Here is a 20,045-nt window from a genome sequence, read left to right as displayed (position 1 = left end):
GGGAGCGTCAAAGCAGAAAAATCAATCAGGGACTACTTTGTTTGTTGTGTCTAGAAGTCCATCATCACGCCTTTATCCTGACATCAGTCTTCAAAGCACTTTACACACAACCAAGACTGTTCCAGCCGTTATTTCTTTTCTCTCTTACTATGTGAGAACACAAACAGTTCGACTTATACTTGAGAATTACTGTATAATAATTTAGCATTTTCGAGTCGTTTCTCGGACGCGGAGTGATTTGTGAACAGGCGCGACAGCGGCGCTCATTAGGCCCCAGGTGAGATTTAAGTGATGTTTCAGTCACCTTTAAATTTTATAGAATTAAGTCATTTTTACGCTAAATTCAGCTACTTTTCCAGAATCGGGACATCAGGGTAAGGTGAGCGTTGAACTCATGGAGATCTTTCATGGGCAAACGATTAAGATCGAAGCTTCCTGGCAGGAGAAGCTCCGGCGAAGAGAGCAGGTAGGAAGACATCGGTCTCCATGGCAACCACCCACCTTTGGGGAACTAAATCTGCCGCGATGCTAACAGTAATGTCTTTTCCGAACTGTAAATAAAACAATTGAAACATTGAACACTTTCAATTCCTTTATTGGTTTCTGCATATTAATCAATCCCTTGTGGTTTTATTCGGAGTCGATTGAACGATTGAAAGCTGCTCGCACGAGGACGAGCAACGGCGGCGCGCCTGTCGTGATTTACGCGTGCGCGCGGCTGCAGCGTGGTGGGTGGAGATGGATTTTGTGTTTATTTTCCTCGCCAGCTAATCGGCAAAGGTGCGGGCTGCGCGTTGTGTTTTCTGCGCTTCTCGGCCCTCAAAGATACCGGAGAGACGAGGGCGCCTTTTTCAGACGCGCGGCCGGGGCAGTCTGTGAGGGAAGGGGCTTAAATTAACCGCAGCTGGCGTGGGGTTGGTGGTCTTTTAGCATTAGCTGTTAGCGAGTGTGCTAGCAGGCTAATCAGAATCCCATTAGCGCAAGCTAACTGGTTTAACGCGAACATTCAGCAGCCTGTGCTATTGCTTTCGTCGCCCCTCTCTTTGGACTTGCTTCTACCCTGGAATATTCACAGTAAGTGCTTTTATAACTCTGTTTATGACGACGGAGGTGTCAACTAGCCGGGCTGGCTAACGACCACTACATCTATGGCTGTTGGCTTGTTTTCTGGTGGCTAAAACTAACAGGAGTGTTCATTTGTAAACTCAAAACTTGTGGCGGGGTTTAAATTGGGCAAATACCGACCAGGTCGTGTGATTTCGGGCACGTTGGGCTGCTTTCTGCTGCAGCATTGCTCGGACTGATGCTTTTGTGGTTTCACGTTAGCTCTGGGATCAATCTGTGCTAAAGTTAGCCAGAATTTCTAAAATGTTATTTGTTGTTTTTTCTGGTGCAGTCGTTAATATTGAAATGCTTTGGTACGTTCAAATAACACAGTAAAAGTTAAACATCCGCATCAGGTGTTTCCAATTAGGCTTTTAACATATACCATTATGAAACAGAGTTTTTGTTCTTTTATTAAATGGCATAACTTAAACATTTTTGACCTTTCCTTTTAGGTTCTTGAGCTCTGGCATTACGTCAACGGCCCATTTCCCACTGATATTTGTGGAGAGCCTAGAAAAGGCTGAACCCTGAGGAGAAAGATGTCCATCACGAACACTCCCACGAGTAATGATGCCTGCCTAAGTATTGTGCACAGCTTGATGTGCCACCGGCAGGGAGGAGAGAGCGAAAGCTTTGCCAAACGGGCCATCGAGAGCCTTGTGAAGAAGCTGAAGGAGAAGAAGGATGAGCTGGATTCCCTCATCACAGCGATCACTACCAACGGAGCACATCCCAGCAAGTGTGTCACCATACAGCGCACCTTGGACGGGCGTCTGCAGGTATCGTGGCGTGCGCGCCAGGTGAGGCCGGCGACAGAACGGCTCGTGCGAATCTCATACCAGCTTTTCTGCCTGTGCTACAGGTGGCTGGGCGGAAAGGTTTCCCTCATGTTGTGTACGCGCGGCTGTGGCGGTGGCCCGACCTGCACAAGAACGAGCTAAAACACGTCAAATATTGCCAGTATGCGTTTGATCTGAAGTGCGACAGCGTTTGTGTCAACCCGTACCACTACGAGCGGGTCGTGTCTCCAGGCATCGGTGAGGTTTCAGATTCCAGATCGTTGCCTGGCTATCGAAACATCTCGCCTGACGTGTGTTGTTGTGTTTACAGATCTATCAGGACTGACCCTCTCCAGTTCAGGTACGGATCTTGTTGCTCTCTGGGTGTTTTATCCACGTACGTCGGTCTAACCGGCGCCACCTCGCTTCACGCAGGCCCACTTTTGGTGAAGGACGAGTACGACTACGACAACCAGCAGTCCCACTCCAGCTCCGAGAGCCACCTGCCGACCATCCAGCACCCCCCGTCGAGGCCCGGTCCGCAGGAACCCTTCAACGGTCCCTCTCTGCTGCCCCCGTCGGAGGCGAGCGGCTCGGCTTCGACGTCGGCTTTCTCCGCCATCAGCGCCGGACCCTCCAGTGAGTCTCTGCGGTGTGCAGGCGTCAGTATTCATGTGGCGCTCGAGCCGCAGCGACGCTGATTTGGTTTGTTTTCTGTCGCAGATCCAAACCCCAACTGGAGCCGCAACAGCAGCTTCACCCCCGCGGTGCCTCAGCACCAGAACGGGCATCTCCAGCACCACCCCCCCATGCCGCACACCGGCCATTACTGTAAGTGGGGGAAACCACATCTGAGCCCCACACTCCCATCGGACCTCCAGTTCGATTAAAAACGATGTTTTATTCACTTTATTTAAGCTTGAACCAGCAGTTATTGAAATCAGGCTAAATGGATCCAGTTTGCGTTCATGTTAAACAGTATAAGTGTGAGTAGAAAAGGGTCTGAATGATCGACGGCACGTTGTTGCAGGGCCGGTGGCCAATGAGATTGCCTTCCAGCCCCCCATCTCCAACCACCCCGGTGAGTATCGCCATCGGGGGGGGACACGTTTGACGCAGACGCTGCACTCACACGTGTCCCACCTGTGCGTCTCCTCCAGCTCCGGAGTATTGGTGCTCCATCGCGTATTTTGAGATGGACGTCCAGGTCGGGGAGACGTTCAAGGTCCAGTCCACGTGTCCCATCGTGACGGTGGACGGGTACGTGGATCCGTCGGGGGGGGATCGCTTCTGCCTGGGCCAGCTGAGCAACGTGCACAGGACGGAGAACATCGAGAGAGCCAGGTGTGCGCCGCAGATGCTCCTTACTGGTTAACGCTTGGTGGATGTGGCGTGATGGGCGGGGCCTGACGACCCCCCTCCCTTCTCTGTTTCAAGGCTTCACATCGGCAAAGGCGTGCAGCTGGAGTGTAAAGGTGAAGGGGACGTGTGGGTGCGCTGCCTGAGCGACCACGCCGTCTTCGTGCAGAGCTACTACCTGGACCGCGAGGCCGGCCGCGCCCCCGGGGACGCGGTGCACAAGATTTACCCCAGCGCTTACATCAAGGTGGGCCCCCCCCGCCTCGCAGTAAGTCCAAACAAAGGCTGAGGGGGTTATTACGCGTTTGTCTCGTCCCCTGCCAGGTCTTCGACTTGCGTCAGTGTCACAGGCAGATGCAGCAGCAGGCCGCCACGGCTCAGGCGGCGGCGGCGGCCCAGGCGGCGGCGGTGGCGGGGAACATCCCGGGGCCGGGGTCCGTGGGAGGCATAGCCCCTGCCATCAGTGAGTGCTCTCCGTGCCGAACACGCGGCAAAGAGGGAGACGTCACCGTAACCTTTCCACCTGTCCCCCTCTCGCAGGTCTGTCCGCCGCCGCCGGCATCGGCGTGGACGACCTGCGCCGGCTGTGCATCTTGAGGATGAGCTTCGTGAAGGGCTGGGGGCCCGACTACCCCCGGCAGAGCATCAAGGAGACGCCGTGCTGGATCGAGATCCACCTGCACCGAGCTCTGCAGCTGCTGGACGAGGTCCTGCACACCATGCCCATCGCCGACCCCCAGCCCCTCGACTGAGACGCACGCACGGACTCTCCACCGCCAACGGGCTGGAGCGCTCCACCCGTAGGCCCCGGGGAACCCGGAGGAGGACGACGGTGACAGGTACGCAGAGCAGGAGGAGCAACCGCAGAACCGAAGTGCTTAAAAAGGGAAATTGGTATTTTCACTGCTGCTAAAGATCATCATCATCACATATTTATTAAGGACCTGATCCCCAGCAGATCTAAAAATGGTGATCCCGGATTATATCGTGGCGGATGCTCTTTCTGCTCCCTCTGTCCGCTCCACCTGGTTCCTGTCCTCTTTCCTTGGCTCTCTGGTGCTTACGTGGCATTTCTCCATCTTTCAGCTCATTCGTGACATCATATTACTTGTTATTATCCATATTTTTGTAACATGTAGTCTTAAGTATTTTCCCTTGCTGGCAGTCAAGCTTTTTTTAATTTTTATTCTACCTTTTTAAAAGGTTTTTATAGCCGCAGGATGTTCAAAAAACGCCGTTTTGGCCCATTAAATCTCCCCTGACGCCAGTTTAGGCAGAATATTTTCATTTGAAATCTGAGACGTCCTTTAACAGAAATGTTGACCTGTTTGTAATTGTCATTAGCTGCCCCCGTAGTGTCCATTAGCACTTTAATTTGCCAAGTATGTCGTCGTGTTTCATCGTACGCGCGCTGAAACATCCACAATATCGCGGTGGAGAGGTTTGACCGGGTCGTTGGACCTGAAATTCCAGTATCAAATAGCAGGATTGTGGTGGATTCATGGAGAAATCTTTGGTGGGAGGCAGCTGAGGATGAACTGTGAGGAAGTTAAAGCCATAGAAGCCAAATCCCCCCCAAACCTCACCCATGAAGACTCACCCCAGCGTCCCCTCGCTCGCTCATAACCATCGCCTCCATGTCTTTGGAGCTCTTTATTTCCAGTTGTTACAGTATTTTGTACTTTTATGAGTCATTCTGGTCAAAGTTAAAGCAATGCTGTAAAATCTGAAAGGGCCCGCGGCCGTCTCATCACGGATACACGCGGCGTTTGAACCATATTGGTGTTTCTATGTACGAAAATGGTTAAATAAAATGTAACAGGCCACCAGGTCGTCACGGCTCCGTCTGTCCGGCGCTCGGGGAGAGAAATGAGACGGCGTTCAACAAGAAAACGTTTATTACTGCAAAGACGAGTCACAAATCTGAAAGGAAACACTAAAGCTAGCCTGAGCTGAGATCTGAAATATTCAGAAAAAACAAACTACATGTGTCTTTAATAGTTTCTATATTCATTAATACGACACACAAAAATCAGGTTTTTTTTATAAATAAAAAAAAAAAAATCCCCCAATCGTCCCTGTTTTTTTTTTTGTTTTTTTTAAATGTAAAATCCACAATACAAATCACCCCATATTGGTCCAAATTGAGCAAAAAATGGATGGCACACAAAAAGGTCACATAAAGTCTGTATGTATATATTAGATACTATACATGATCCAAAAAAAAAGCACAAAAGCACTTTAGGCAACAGAACCGGTAAAAATGTCCACCAAAAGAACAGATGTCATAATTAGGCCACAAATAAATATACTTTCAGTTTTTGATATATACATATTTCTGTCGATGGTGAATCGGGGGGGGGGGGGCTGCCAAATGCTTGTGCTTGCGTTGGAGTGCGCTACAGCCCGCCACGACTCACGACGCGGTCCAATGGCACTTCCAAAGACCAATCTCAAACGGGTCGCAGCGTCCAGAATGGAACCAAAAAAAGCTCTACTTACAGAACCTCTGCAGTCGGGAAGCAGGTCTTCAGCACAACACGCCAGCTGCACGGTGGGGGGGTGGGGGGTCGGGGGGGGTGAGATATCCGCTCCTGTGGCCTCGGTCTGCAGCCCAGCAGAGACCCGACAGCTCCCCACGCCATCTGCTCTGGCCGGGGGCAAAAGTAAAGGCACTGGAGTCTGCTGCGGGTCAGCAAAGCTGCCGTTTATCGGGGGGGGGGGGGGGGGCTGCCAAATGCTTGTGCTTGCGTTGGAGCGAGCTACAGCCCGCCACGACTCACGACGCGGTCCAATGGCACTTCCAAAGACCAATCTCAAACGGGTCGCAGCGTCCAGAATGGAACCAAAAAAAGCTCTACTTACAGAACCTCTGCAGTCGGGAAGCAGGTCTTCAGCACAACACGCCAGCTGCACGGTGGGGGGGTGGGGGGTCGGGGGGGGTGAGATATCCGCTCCTGTGGCCTCGGTCTGCAGCCCAGCAGAGACCCGACAGCTCCCCACGCCATCTGCTCTGGCCGGGGGCAAAAGTAAAGGCACTGGAGTCTGCTGCGGGTCAGCAAAGCTGCCGTTTATGGGGGGGGGGGGTTGAATTTTCAAAAGTAGGATTGGGATGGCAGCAGGGGGGGTCCAGTGTCCCGTTTCCAGCGGCCGGTACGGAAGCGCACCGTTCCGAGTCAAAGACAGTTCAGTTTCACTTCAGGCACAAAGTTCACATCTACCAATTCATCAAATGAGATAGAAAATAACAAATCAGTCCACAGCTAATCAAACGGGGGGTGGGGGTGGGGGGGTGGGGGGTCGGGGGGGGTGAGATATCCGCTCCTGTGGCCTCGGTCTGCAGCCCAGCAGAGACCCGACAGCTCCCCACGCCATCTGCTCTGGCCGGGGGCAAAAGTAAAGGCACTGGAGTCTGCTGCGGGTCAGCAAAGCTGCCGTTTATCGGGGGGGGGGGGGGTTTGAATTTTCAAAAGTAGGATTGGGATGGCAGCAGGGGGGGTCCAGTGTCCCGTTTCCAGCGGCCGGAAGCGCACCGTTCCGAGTCAAAGACAGTTCAGTTTCACTTCAGGCACAAAGTTCACATCTATCAATTCATCAAATGAGATAGAAAATAACAAATCAGTCCACAGCTAATCAAACGGGGGGTGGGGGTGGGGGTGGGGGTGGGGGTGGGGGGGTGAATCCTTCCGTTTCCTCTAATCATCCATAGATCTGATCGGCCAGGGCGAGAAATGAAGCGCAGCGTTTGTTTGGGGGAAACAAAGATGAACTCAAAGACCGTGACCACAACAAATACAATAGCAATCCTTAAATCTCAACGTTGAAATAGAACTTTTAAAAAGAAGAAAAATCCCTCCTGGTTCTCTACAGCCAGTCCAGTCTGGAGCGGTGAATCGGTACTGGCGGCCTTTAAAATGACACTGGCATCAGTAAGCATGGAGACAAAAACACAATAAATAGCAATAAATAAACACTCGGCGCATTCCAGTTAACCAGCAGGACAGATTAGTGACACAATGTAGAGGATTAATCTCAGAATTCCCCATGACGTCGTTCAAGTATTCATGTCTAATGAAGCAGAAGAGTCTCCCCCACTCAGACCATCCACCGGTTCCAGAGGAGCTACAATCACGTAGAAACAATCGGATCAGCCACGGAAAAAGCAACAAATAGATGTAGTGTGTGGTCCTTAGATATACTATACACATTTATCTATATATCTCTTTGAATATCACAAAATATCCACTTTTGGTCCGCTGTACAAAGATGATTTTGAAACAGGGAACAAAGCGTGAGAGCATCTTCTGGGCTTAGAAACAGGAGCGAGTGTGTGTGAGAGGTGAGAGAAAAGCCGAGCAGTTCTTTCTCCATCACCGTTTGTGCAGTACAGTGGCGTGTGTGTGTGGCGTGTGTGTGTGTGTGTAATAAGGTTTGGTGACTGTGCTGCACGCGTCAAAGGGCTGGCACCACTGGTTTGAGGTAGGGTGACTGATGGATCCAACACACGCAAACACGCAGACACACACGTAGAAACACAAGGCAGACCTACGCATCCCCCCCCCCCCCCCCAAACACGCGTACAAATACAAAAACTCCGCCCGGTAACAAAAAGGCTGGATGCGAGGAGAAGCTTCAGGGTCGAGTGAGGACGGGAGCGAGGCGAGAGGCCGCGATTCAGGTGAACGTCGGAGAGCTGGAAACGGGAGCGTCTGTGCCCGCGTCCCACCGGCCTCGACGCCCCGGGTCGCCGCCGGGGCGAGGTTGAGGGGCCCGTGGGCTCGCCACAGCGCGCAGTCAGTGAGGACAGCTGCATTTCAGGATAAGGCACTATGATAAAGCCGAGGTACATTAAATCCCTGACATTCCTTCTGCTCTGCAACATGGCACTGGGACAGGAAACGCGCTCCGCTTCCTCCTGTTGGTTTGGTTTTTGGTCCTTTGTGAACTCCGGCAGATCCCTCGATAGACAGAACCTGCTGGACTCAGAGCAACGGGTCCAGTAAGGTCTCTTTCTTTCTTTCCTTTCTTTCCTTCCCCTCCCTCCAAACGGTTTCAGCTCGTCACAGAAACGGCACTACAGAGCATCTACAACGAACAAAGGCAAGCGTTAATGCACGGAGTGCATAGAAAAGCTAACATTGAGGAAGTGGCGTCGCAGTTTTCCTCCTATTTACACACGCGCACGCACGCACGCACGAGTAGCAGCACAGGTTTCGTAAGGGGCTCTTTTTCTGTGGCTAAAATCTTTACATGTCGTGGGTGGGTTTCCTATCACTCTACGGTGGCCCCAACAGGATAAAAAACATAGAAAGTCATCCCTTTTTTTTTTTTTAAGCTACATATAAAATATTTCGTTTGTTCACCCACAATTTATCAGCAGTTGAATGCCTGGTCACACACAGCAAATAAGAAGTCCAAAAATAAACAATCGTAGAGTAGCACCGTCACTTTGGGGCGTTATCGACCGAAAACACAGCAAAGGCTTCCAAAAGAGATGAGTTTGCTCGGTGGGTTTTAGATCGGAGACATCAGAAGGTGGAGGGGGCGTGACCTCCCCCTCCAGTTCAACGCTATCTGCATAAACGGACGGGAGGCGTCGGATCGGGCCCGGGAACGAGCCGTCCTCCCGCGATAAAGCGCAGACTTTACGGCACGCCCGGAGCCGCGGACGCCGGGAGAGTGTTTCAGTCAGAGGAGGGTGTGTCCACGCAGGTGCAGACAAAGACAACGCACGAGAGACGCCAAGACGGAGACACAGAGAGATATGTCGAGAGTTAGTTAGGAAAAAAGAAAGAATTGAAACCAAAAAGGTGAGCCGTGCCCTCGGGGACTCAAACGGAGGCGTAGGTGTTGCCTGTGGCGCTGCAGTGGCGGATGGTGGGAGTGGCGGCGGAGGGGGTCAGGATGTGTTCTGTGTGGTTCTGATGCTGCGGGAGCGCGTGCAGGACGCCCGGCTGCACCACCCCCACCACGGGGTGGGACCCGTCCTCGAGGGCCCCGACCTGGATCACCTGGATCACCTCGTGGTCGGACTTCTCCCGCTTGGCCAGCGGCTCGCCGGACTCCTCCGCGTCCTCTTCCAAGTCGCTGTCCATCCCATCCTCATCTGGAGGGACACCAAAGATTGGCACGAGGTGAGAAGATGATCTTATACCCACCTGAAAACAGATCCTCTCTGATCAGCTTCGTCATCATTCGAGCGTGTATTTGAGGTTACCGACGGCCTAAATATGCAGCGTCTCGGTCACAGCTCGTTAATCTGCCCGTCACCGAGCTGAATGACGGATTCCGCCTGTAAACAGCCGGATCCGTGCGTCATTACACGCATCTCTGCACATACCTTTATCAATGTTGCTGAGGGAGAGGGTGTTAAGGCTGTCAAACTGGGGGGAAGAAAAACAGACGGGCAGAATTAGACGTCTATGATCAGAGGACAAACGGGGTGAAGAAGATGCCCCACGCACCTCTCCCATGACGCCGATGGGCGTCTCCCCGGTAGCCTGAGCCACGCGGTGCTCCACCAGGTAGAACATGTACTCGTCGTACAGCAGGCGGATCAGGTGGAAGGAGCCGAAGCTGGCGGCGCTGCGCAGGGTCAGGTCCCGGATCACCATGGAGCTGTGAAGGGGAGGAAATGAGGCGCTGCGTGCTCAGAGCCGACCAGTGAGGCGGGACTTCCTGCGTTTGCTGACCTGTAGAAGGACCACTTGAGCAGGAACTGCCGAGCCGCTCTGGGGAAACTGGGCCGGTGCTCGTACGGCTTGAGCACCTGAGTGACCACGTTCTCCAGCCAGGCCGCCCACTGCTCCAGAGAGCTCTGCTGCTGTAGCGTGGCCTTGAAGTCCTGCTCCAAGTGCTGCACCACTCTCTCCTCGCACTGGCACACCCACGATGCCTGCTCCTGCGCCGCAACACACGCACAAAATCAAGGCTCGCCGCCGCCGTAAACGCCGTTTCCCCAAATCCCAGCGCCGCCCTGACCTGCACGTTGGCGAAGTCGACGCGGTTGAGGTCGCTCAGCATCTGGTTGATCTGCGAGGTGTTCTGCAACACGGCGCGCGCCGCCTGGGCCAGGTGGTTCAGAGATGTGTATCGGCGCAGCGTTTGTGCAAAGGCACTGACAGCAGCGACCTGCGGGGGACACACAAGCGCGTGTTCTGAAGCGAGCAGACGTCCCCTCGGGAAGTTTCAGTCTTCTTCTACCTTAGTCTGGATCATTCTTTGTGGAATAGCATTCATGGCATTACTGAGCCAACCTTCCAGGCTTTTGGCGAAGTTGCGAATGGCTTGAGTCAAGGCACCTAAAGACAGAGGCATCAGTTCTGAGCTGGGTCCAGACCCCCCCACCCCACCTCGATATTAAGTGAAAGGGTTCCTGCTTACTGGGAATGGGTCTCAGGACATCAGGAATGAGGATCTCCACAAGGGCCTGGTACATGAGATGGTCGCAGGTGCTCATCCACTTGAGCACGGCCTCGTTCCTGCACAGCGCCATCAGCTGTGAACTGGGCAGCCGCGCTTCAATCTCGCTGATGCTGCTGAGCGACGAGATCAAGACAGACTGGGAGTTCAAATCTGCCCTCCGCTCACTCCAGCGTTACTTTGAGCTCACCTGTTTTCCGTTACGGTGGCGCCCTCTACAGTATCAGTGAGGGAATAACGCCAGAAGGTCTGCCACAGCTTCTCAATCAGACTGAACTGAAGGTTAACGACCACGTCCAGGATAGCCTGGGGAAAAAGACAGAAGGCTCCCCTCTTTACTGCTGGGAAGGACCGGTTCCGTTACTGTTGCCGAGGCGATGGGAACTACGAGAGGTCGCTGCGGCTGTTTTTGACGGCGGTCAACCTGCAGATGACCCGCGAGAGAACCGTAACTGAAAACTTCCCACGGCGGCGACGTCTCTCCCCAAATGCCAGCGGCTGGCATTTACAAATCCCTCTCTGCTCTAAACATGCGCGACCTTTCCCAGAGTTTCCACACGCTCCAAACTTCCAGATACGTGGCGGCGAAGTTTCGACTCGGTATTTTTCGGCGTCCGCGGCGTTTCTAATTAAAAACGGCTTAAACGGGATTAAAGCGCCCGATGGATACAGTCGACGGTTAAAGACAGAACTTTGCAGACTTTTTCCAGTTCTGAGCTGATTTCATCTGGATTTGAGAGGTTCCCTGATGCCGTTTATGGGTGAAAACACCCGTCCGGTGTGTGTGTGTGTGTGTGTGTGTGTGTGTGTGTGTGTGTGTGTGTGCGCGTGTGTGTGTGTGTGTGTGTGTGTGTGTGCGTGTGTGTGTGTGTGCGTGTGCGTGTGCGTGTGCGTGTGCGTGTGCGTGTGCGTGTGCGTGTGACCCGCCTGTCGTCCTCTCACCTCGCAGTGCTCTCTGTAAAGGGACTGCAGAGCTTTCACGTCCTCTGGGCTGATGTTCTCCGTGTTGCTGGGACCCAGTTCCAGCTCGATGAAGTCGGGGAGCGCCCGTGATGAATCTGAAACAGGAAGTGTCGGCGGCCGTTAGGTGTCTTCGCCGCTTCTTTCGCGAAAACCTTAGAAAGCGGCGAGGAAGGCGCCGGCGCTCTGACCCAGGAACTGCTGGTGGTGCTGCCTCTGCGCGATGACCGTCTGCTCCGCTGCTCCGGGGTGAGCCTGGCCCCCCCCTGAATAATTCTCTCCGGCGCAGGAATCGAACTTCTGCACGGGCTTGAACCTGAAAGCCGAAGGGACAGCCTCAGTGCGGGGGGGGGACGGGAGGAGGAGCGCGCCGGCAGAGGCGCCGTACCTCTGTTTCTGCTGGACGGGCTGCTGCCGGAGCGCCATGTACTGCATGTCCTCCTGGAGCCTGTTGAGCGGGGAGTCGGGTTTCACCCGTATACCGTAGTAGTGGTACTTGGAGTTCCCTCTGCAAGACGAGAAGCGAATGATCAGGCTGGGAAAAAAACTCGTCTGCGGCCGAGGGGAAAAAGGAAAGGCGGTGACCTCGTCCCCAGGCGCCGCGTGCGGAGTCCCATGAAAATGGAGCGGATGAGTTTCCCAAAAGATGCAGCGTTGACGGGATCCAGTTTCTGCTCCTGGCAGTGGCGCAGGTAGTGATTGTAGAGCGTGGAGCGCGGGAGACTCACGCCCTCGGCCGTCTCGTAGTTGTCCAGGAGCCACTGGAGCTGCGAGGGAAGGAAAGTTTTGACCCCAAACCCAAGACGCTGTCAAGAGGATCAGACCTCCGGAGACGTGCAGGATCACACCTCTGCAAGAGCAGTTCTACAGCAGCCAGTAAGAGGCAGAGAAACACTAACAATAACAAGTGGCAACAGAAGCGGCGAGCACCCACTCCCACGCCAGAGTCTAGCAGGGGGGCTGGGACGGGCGGGCGGTGTAAAAGCAACTTACATGGCTGTTGAGCAGCGAGCTTCTCTGACTGGATAAGCCCTCAGATTTTTGGAGCGTCTCAATGGCCATTTCAATCTGATGAACCACCAAGCACAGGACAACAAGGTGTGAGGGGGAGGAGGGACAAAACCAAGCAAAACCAAGAGATGCTGTGGAGATAAATGACGTTAAAACAAAAGAGAGAGAAGACCCCCGAAGCAAGCACCACTAAACCCCAGCAGAGCAGGAAGGTCAAAGGTCACAGCGATTCTGCACAGAAACGCGGCCGTTGTTCAGAGTTGTGCTGTAAAGTCCTTTTTATCGCCGTTAATTAAGACTAATTAGCTATTTTCGGAGAATTCAAACCTCTTCTGCTGAGATGCTTCTCCGAGTTTGATTTAATTGATTTGAAACGGCGATCTAAATTAAACCTCCGCTGCGAATCCTTTCTTTTCCGAACCTTTTAATGCAACTTTGAGGTCTAGAACCTGGGAAATGTACGTGCTGATGGCAGATTTTCCTTTGTACCAAACACTCGGGAGTCCAATTATCCTGTCGGGAATCTCTTTAAAGAGGACTGAGCTAATATAATTACAGAGTCGGAAGTGCAGCAAAACTATCGGTCTGATGACGGCTGGAAATTTTGTAAATACGCGAGAAAATGGGAGTCACGAAGGCACCAATAAAATCTGCAGAAGTGTGCACGAGCACACGTGCGCATTCAAAAATCGTCGGAGAGGACGGGACCAAGAAGGTAGCCTCTACGCTAACGAAGCCGGGTGGCTGTGGCCGGAGGTCAGAGCTGAGGCGAGGGACTAGTCTAAACGGTGGAAGAACACAGAAGCAGGCAGGCGGGTGAAGGTGATCGGCCCTGTTGCGGCGGTGGGGAGGGGGGGGGTCGGGGGGGGGGGCTGTGCACTCACAGTTGCTGGAGAAGCTCGAGCGGTCTGGGTAGCGGGATGCGGTGCGGCGTTGTCCATTATGTAAGCCCCCGGGCTGCTGCTGATTACCTGCCCCCCTGTCAGATTCATGGTCATTCCTCCGCTGCCCCCGCCTCCGTTGTTGGTCATGCCGTGGGACGTGACCACGGTGGACACTTGAGACGAGCTGCCCTGCGTGTCAAAGTAGCTCCCCCCGCTGTTCTGGCTGTACAGCTGAGGTTCTGAGTACGAGTAGGTTCTTCTGTTGGATGGGGGGCAGATATAGAATACTCAGTTTAATACACATGCACACGGCGGGGTGTGTGTCTGTCCATGCACGTGTGCGCTTGACATGCTGGGGATTCTGGGAAAGCACCAGCGCGCCGCCGCCGCCGGTCATCTGACGCACGAGCTGGCGCCCTCCCGCCGCCATCATGTGCTCGTGACATGAATGAGACTGAAGAGCAGAAGGAGCAGGCTGCGGCGACTCGGCGCTAATATTTGTGGAGTGCCGTTAAGTGGGGTGGGGGGGGGGACTCACATGTTTCCGTTGGTGTAGACGCCGCTGTTTTCCTCCACGTACTGCACCTGGGCTGGGTAAACATGCTGGACCTGTTGAACAGTCTGCGCCTGGACACAGGAAACGGTCGGCGGTTTATTGGCGCCGCGGATTCGGGCGGGAAAATGGGCGGGGAGGAGCCGGAGCGTACCTGCGGCTGGACAGGCACCTGCTGGGCGGAGCCAGTAGGCTGGACAGGCACGCTGGTCTGAAGAGGGACTGTGGAGGTGGAGTCAGCGCCCGCTTCGGGGGTCTGCATGGCGCCTAAAGACAACAGCTGGAATCAGTGAACCCTGAGGACTGGAGCTGCTGGTCGGACTGGTGACGTTGGAGAGTAAACAAGGACACCCGGGAGACAAACAGCTTAAAGTGGACAGCAGAGGGACAAAAACATCGAGAGAGAGAGACACTTGACTGGAGTTAAGTGTGCTTTCTGCTCCTCAAGGCTGCCAGAACCATGTGAGCGGAGGACCGGGCTCCGCATCAATATTCAGGATTACAGTTGGAAAGCGTTCCTGACCGATCTCTCCAGGCTGAGACGGATCTAGAGCAGGCCGGCGAGGGAGGCCCCCGGCAACGAGGCGGTGCCGAGAGAGGCCGAACGGGAGGGGGGAATTTGAAAGAAATCGACCTCCGGCGGCCCTGCGTTGTGGCGGAGGAGCACCAACGGGCGCCGTTTCCTCCACAGCTGGGAGCGGAGCCGCTCTGACGTGGCTGCTGGAGCGCAGCGGCGCCGCCCGGACACCTGTTTGTGCTGCTGGTGCTCAATGTTCCCACAGCCTCACGCTCCACTGACACGCCGGCCCGTCTCCATGTTCACGGCAATAAAACGCGTTAATATTTAACACGCCGCCGCCGCTTCCCCGGCTCTGCCGATCCAAACTTTGGGCGGGTTCAAGGCAAACTGGTGCATCGGTCACAACCGGACCTGTTGTCTTTTATGTGTTTGGGAGTTAATAACAGGGTTAATAACAGGGTTAATAACAGCAAGGGAGGCCGCCTCCTCGCCGTCACATTTTCCATCAACAAGTCTCTCTTGGTTAATTAAGACGGGTCCCCGAACGGCTCCGGCACCCCTCGGGGGACCACCTGCCCCATCCCTTTAAGGCAGGGTTAAGGCTAACACCTTATTCCCGCTGTTCCCAGCACCTGTTTATTCTCCCTCCTACTTCCAACCAAAACTTTGACAGGAATCGGCAAACCGCGGCCGTCCGCACGCAACACGCCGCGCACGCAAACACGCTCGCACGCAAGATGGAGCGACTCTTTCCCCCCCTGAGGAGTGACAAAAGTCTCCGAAGTGGAGTGAAAATCCAAAATCTAAAAATAAAACTCCATGTTGGAGCCTGAACGCTGAAGAACGAGGCACCAACTGAGACAAAATCAAGGAAAGGAGCCCCTGAATCACAACCCAACCCCCTCTGCACACACACACACACACACACACACACACACACACACCTCTCTTCCCTCACCATTCAGGCACTCCCTTGTGGCCCACTTAAATACTGTGCTCCACTGAACAAGTGCAAGCCCTACAAAGACTCAGAGGAACAAAAGCCACCAAGGAGGGCAACATTTTACCCCCCTCCCCTTCTCCTGAAGTCCCCTCGCCTGCATTACAGGCAACAAAGATGGGAACGCTGCAGCCACCGGCGCACGTGACGAGGGTGGGGTGTCTGATGTAGCCGGTGGGGGGACCAGAACTGGTCAAAAGGCTTCAGGGGCACTTTGGCCACAAACAAAGGGCGAGAGCAGCGTCATCAGGTGCAGCACGGGGAGGGAACAGGTGAAGGGACGTGCACCTGGCAGCGAGGGAGCCTCTTCCTGAACCTGCAAAAACACACTCCGGACGGTCCAAATGCATTAAAGGCGCTACCTTTCCCTGACGGGCAGCATCGGGCCGAGCCATGAAAGTGAATGAGTGAATAATTGAATTAATCAGCCCCCCTTTAAGTGATTGGAAATGTAACAGGATCCCGGCAGCAGGTGGCACGGTGCGTTTCCTGTGCCACCGGGCCGCAGGTAAGTGGTAACACGACCTGATCACTAGCAGCTCCCCACATCCTGTTTTGTCTGTGGGTTGAGGGCCGTCTGCCGTTGACCTTTAGCGGCGGGTTAGTGCCGACCTGCACCACGACAACGCCGACTCTCCCTCCCAAACTGCTCCTTCTCCATTTCTGCAGCCCCAAATCGGATCCAAAACCCCGTTCCTGTCACCGTGGAGAGCAACAGGCTGGCGGCTCGGTGTGAAATAACCTCGAAAAAGGCATCGGGCTGGAATTCTGGACGCCATATTTAGTATGCACCGTCATCCCGCTCGCTAAGGCCGGTTTCACACACGCTTACTTTAGCTGCCCTCGGCGTAGAACATCGATATGAGCGCCACGGGGGTGAGAATGATCGTTGCCGTTTAAGGTCAAAGTGTGCAGATATTTTAGGGTTTTGCCAGCTTTCCTGAACATTTGGGTCGGCCCCCACTGAACTCAGCTGTCCACAACTTCTCCATCTATATTGTGAGTGGATTTTATTTAGTGTTTGGGAGGGGGGGGCACCTTTCATACTGCTAACTCCTTTTTAATTATTGTGCACTCAGGGAAATGTTTGCATGCTTCTCCACTTACAAAAGTGGATATTCTGGATACCGTTATTCCCCAAAAATGGTGGGTGCAAAGCCGAAATGGTTCTAAAACCCCTGTGTTTATGCATTTGACCCATCAAATCGCAGGTGTTCCCCCTGAGAACGATCCTAAAACTCAGCCTTGTGTTATCGTGTAGCTTATCACAGTCATCTGATGTCACAAAGAGGGCAGATGGAGAGCTAGCGCTGCTATCTCGCTCCTAAGACAAAAGGGAAAGTAATGGCTTAGCTATTGTCGGGAGCACTTTGGAATTAGAGCTCCCGGCACTTTCTCCCGCTTTTCGACGTCAAAGATCTCGCCTGAACCCCAACGTTCGAAGCCCCCGACAGACAAACTTGCAAAATGAGCGCAACCCCAGCCAAAATGTGGGCTCCCAACAGGCGCTGGGAGGCTAGCAACCTAGCAACAACAGACACCTGCTCCAGCTGACCAGCTAGCATCAGTGACTAGCCCCGGTGCCAGAGCTACTGCACTCAGCCTGGCAAGTTGAAACAAAGACGGGGAAAACATCCCCAACCAAAGCCGCTACCATCGGGTAGATTTCAGCTACCGAATCCCCGCAAAAGGTGGAAGAACTAGCTTCTTATAGCGCGCAGGACCTCTCCTAGATACGCGTATCAAAAGGCAACGTTAGCAAGCAGGCTACCACGTCACAAAGAAACACCCTCGCTAGCAAAACTACCCCAGCTACCCCACCGAGGCTCCATCCAGCCACACACAAAACCACAAACCTTCGCCCTCAAACCCGCGGCTACCGCATCGAACCCTCGAAGCGCGACGCAGGCGCGGCTGAAAGTGGAGCATAAAAACAGGAGAGAGAAGCGTCCAAACCTGCGCTGCGGGCTGGTGGATGAGATGAGGATGGTGGAGGAGGTGGTAATGATGGAGCGAGAGGTTGTTGTTGGTGGGTAACAGTCGCCAGGACTACGGTGACTGTGGCGCTGCCTCACTGGGCAACAGTTGCTATCAAACTCTGCGCAGGGAGCGCGCAACCTTCGCCGTCAGGTGGGAGGGGAATAGAACGCACTTCACGCGCATTTGACGGGCAGAGAGAGCACGCCACGTACATGTGTGCGTGAGTGGGAGCGGAGGAGAAGGAGAAGGAAGCAGCAGTTCGATCCGCCGCGTTCTTGGGTTGAACTTAAACCGCAAAACAAGCGCTCGGAGTGCGTAAAGATGGCGCTCAAGTGTGCGAAGAGGCACCGAAGAGCTGCTCAAACCCGGAATTTAGGGGGCAGGAAAGTGCGCCGTGCGTGGGGAGAAAACCCACGAAATCATTCGCTTTCGTTTATAAACGGAGCTGTCTCGAAACCATATAGCATAACGTAAAATAAATCGAATAACAGTTCCGGAGATGCTCAAGTGTAAAACAAGCAGGTTCACGTGTTACAAAACCACCTGTTTCACCGGGGAGCTGAACCGAACTCACATTTAGGAATATATATAAAAAATAAAAATGTTTGAAACCCAGTTGGCTCGAATCCCCCCCCCCCCCCCACTTCTAAATGTGCCGCGGTGAATTGGCCAGAAGCACCTCGGGGCTGCAGGTGATGGCTGCTTCCTGGAGACACCTTCGGCTCCTGCAGGGCCACGTGCTGCCATTGTGATCTTCCCAGCCTGGAACAGCAACACGCCGTCGGTCCTGTAAAGGTCAGCCGGGTCCTGATGCTCTCAGTAATCAACGGGATCTCTCCCGTTATCAGTGTTATTGGGAGACGGGAAAGGTTGCTGCTATCTCTCCCCCCGGGGAGGGGGGGAAACCTCTGTTTCCTTGTTTCTCCAGGTTTTCCCCAGGTCTCCTTCTGAGGGACACACCTGAGGTATTCAGCCCGATCTGGGCAGGTGTTCTGCAGCTTTTCACGGTTTTCGTGTGCTGTGAGGCCTCGGGGCAGGTCGGTGACGCACAGCATCACTTCCTCCGTCGTCTCAGGAGGCGTTTGAAGTGTGTCGTGAGATTGTGCCCCCCCCCCCCGAAAACTTTAAAGTCAGGCGAACAAAGCTCAGCAACCACCTGTGTCCAGCGAGTGAGACGCTTTTCTGTCCTTTTCTTTTTAAAAAAACTGTTAAACAGATGCTTTTTGGAAAAGCTGTTGTTGTTGCTAGGCAACTACTGAAATCCCCATCTGAGGCGTGACACTCCTTTGCAGAAAGAAGGAAAAAAAGAATTGAGTTTTACAGTTTAGCCGTTCGATCTTAAAGAAGAAGAGAGAAAAAGCAGCTGCTGGAGCTGCTAATGACTCCTGTGAACTCCAGCACCGCGTCTTTATTTTTATCCTTTTAGTTTTATTGTGTCTTTAGTGTTTGTGTTGCTGGAGGGGAGGGGGGGGGTGATTTACCCAAACTGTTTTATTAAGCATTAAAACACGTAACAATTTTTCAACAAGAACCTTCAGAGGTTTTTGTTTTGCAGAAGAAAAAGTTGAAAAGAGTTGTGGAGAGAAAAGATGTGAGAACGGCTGAGATCTGCTGGGGTGTTTAGTGAGGGTCACCCAACACCACCCCACCGCTGCTGTTGTTGTTGCTGTTGTTGTTGCTGCTGCTGTTGCTGCTGTTGTGTTGCTGCTGCTGTTGTGTTGCTGTTGTTGTTGTTGCTGCTGTTGTTGTTATTGTTGTTACTGCTGTTGCTGCTGCTGTTGTTGCTACTGCTATTATTGTTGTTGCTACTGCTTCTGTTGTTGTTGTTGTTGCTGCTTCTGTTGTTGTTGTTGCTGCTGCTGCTGTTGTTTCTGCTGTTGCTGTCGTTGCTGTTGGTGCTGTTGTTGCTGCTATTATTGTTGTTGTTGCTGCCGCTGTTGTTGCTGCTGCTGCTATAGTTGTTGTTGTTTCCGCTGTTGTTGCTGCTGTTTTTGTTGTTGTTACTGTTGCTTCTGTTGCTGCTGCTGTTGCTGGTATTGTTGTTGTTGCTGCTGTTGTGTTGCTGCTGTTGCTGTTGTTGTTGCTGCTGCTGCTGTTGTTGTTGCTGCTGTTGTTGTTGCTGTTGTTGTTGCTCGTGTTGTTGTTTCTGCTGTTGTTGCTCCTGTTGTTGTTGTTGCTGCTGCTGTTGTTGCTGTTGTTGTTGTTGGTGTTGTTGCTGCTGTTGTTGCTGGTGTTGCTGCTGCTGTTGGTGCTGTTGTTGTTGGTGTTGCTGGTGTTGCTGCTGCTGTTGCTGGTGTTGTTGTTGTTGTTGCTGCTGCTTTTGTTGTTACTGGTGTTGTTGTTGCTGCTGTTGTTGCTGCTGCTGTTGCTGCTTCTGCTGCTTCTGTTGTTGTTACTGCTGCTGCTGTTGTTGTTGCTGCTGCTTCTATTGTTGTTGCTGCTGCTGTTGTTGTTGTTATTGCTGTTGTTG

At 53.3% G+C, this 20,045-nt stretch overlaps 2 protein-coding genes across 9 annotated transcripts; one reads left to right on the top strand and one right to left on the bottom strand.

Annotated features, from left to right (window-relative positions):
- Positions 1-698: 698 nt before the first annotated feature.
- On the top strand, positions 699-5,071 carry smad4a (SMAD family member 4a). Its single transcript, XM_057018857.1, has 11 exons — positions 699-1,074; positions 1,560-1,886; positions 1,970-2,144; positions 2,218-2,247; positions 2,322-2,525; positions 2,610-2,717; positions 2,917-2,967; positions 3,047-3,230; positions 3,324-3,492; positions 3,570-3,708; positions 3,786-5,071. The coding sequence occupies exons 2-11, from the start codon at positions 1,647-1,649 to the stop codon at positions 3,995-3,997; spliced, it is 1,512 nt and encodes a 503-aa protein (XP_056874837.1). The 5' UTR covers positions 699-1,074; positions 1,560-1,646; the 3' UTR covers positions 3,998-5,071.
- Positions 5,072-6,332: 1,261 nt separating this feature from the next.
- rfx3 (regulatory factor X, 3 (influences HLA class II expression)) lies at positions 6,333-18,695 on the bottom strand. 8 transcript variants are annotated; one of them, XM_057018838.1, is made up of 18 exons: positions 18,255-18,694; positions 14,230-14,342; positions 14,061-14,149; positions 13,523-13,781; positions 12,621-12,695; positions 12,213-12,394; positions 12,016-12,135; positions 11,819-11,943; positions 11,610-11,725; positions 10,858-10,973; positions 10,629-10,783; positions 10,449-10,546; positions 10,227-10,376; positions 9,938-10,146; positions 9,710-9,863; positions 9,586-9,628; positions 9,257-9,351; positions 6,333-8,330 (listed from the first exon to the last, which is right to left on the bottom strand). In XM_057018838.1, the coding sequence occupies exons 1-18, from the start codon at positions 18,628-18,630 to the stop codon at positions 8,298-8,300; spliced, it is 2,508 nt and encodes an 835-aa protein (XP_056874818.1). In that variant the 5' UTR covers positions 18,631-18,694; the 3' UTR covers positions 6,333-8,297. The 8 variants fall into 8 exon arrangements, with proteins under 8 accessions (XP_056874818.1, XP_056874815.1, XP_056874817.1 ...); XM_057018834.1 differs by having other exon boundaries at positions 8,253-8,330; positions 9,049-9,351; positions 18,255-18,693; XM_057018835.1 differs by having other exon boundaries at positions 6,333-9,351; positions 10,629-10,780.
- Positions 18,696-20,045: the final 1,350 nt, after the last annotated feature.

The sequence above is a fragment of the Takifugu flavidus genome, chromosome 20 (assembly GCF_003711565.1).
Source record: "Takifugu flavidus isolate HTHZ2018 chromosome 20, ASM371156v2, whole genome shotgun sequence".
Lineage (NCBI taxonomy): Eukaryota > Metazoa > Chordata > Actinopteri > Tetraodontiformes > Tetraodontidae > Takifugu > Takifugu flavidus.
This window is presented reverse-complemented; position numbering and strand designations above follow the sequence as displayed.

What these genes read in the sequence shown, in the direction of transcription:
- smad4a (XM_057018857.1), top strand. Translation starts at nt 1,647, where the DNA reads ATGTCCATCACGAACACTCCCACGAGTAATGATGCCTGCCTAAGTATT. An exon ending in CCTTGGACGGGCGTCTGCAG is followed by an intron (nt 1,887 to 1,969) that starts GTATCGTGGCGT and finishes CCTGTGCTACAG; the next exon opens with GTGGCTGGGCGGAAAGGTTT. An exon ending in ACTGACCCTCTCCAGTTCAG is followed by an intron (nt 2,248 to 2,321) that starts GTACGGATCTTG and finishes CGCTTCACGCAG; the next exon opens with GCCCACTTTTGGTGAAGGAC.
- rfx3 (XM_057018834.1), bottom strand. Translation starts at nt 18,630, where the DNA reads ATGCTGTGCGTCACCGACCTGCCCCGAGGCCTCACAGCACACGAAAAC. An exon ending in CTCGAGCTTCTCCAGCAACT is followed by an intron (nt 12,696 to 13,522) that starts GTGAGTGCACAG and finishes GTGGTTCATCAG; the next exon opens with ATTGAAATGGCCATTGAGAC. An exon ending in TTTACAGAGAGCACTGCGAG is followed by an intron (nt 10,974 to 11,609) that starts GTGAGAGGACGA and finishes CTTTTTCCCCAG; the next exon opens with GCTATCCTGGACGTGGTCGT.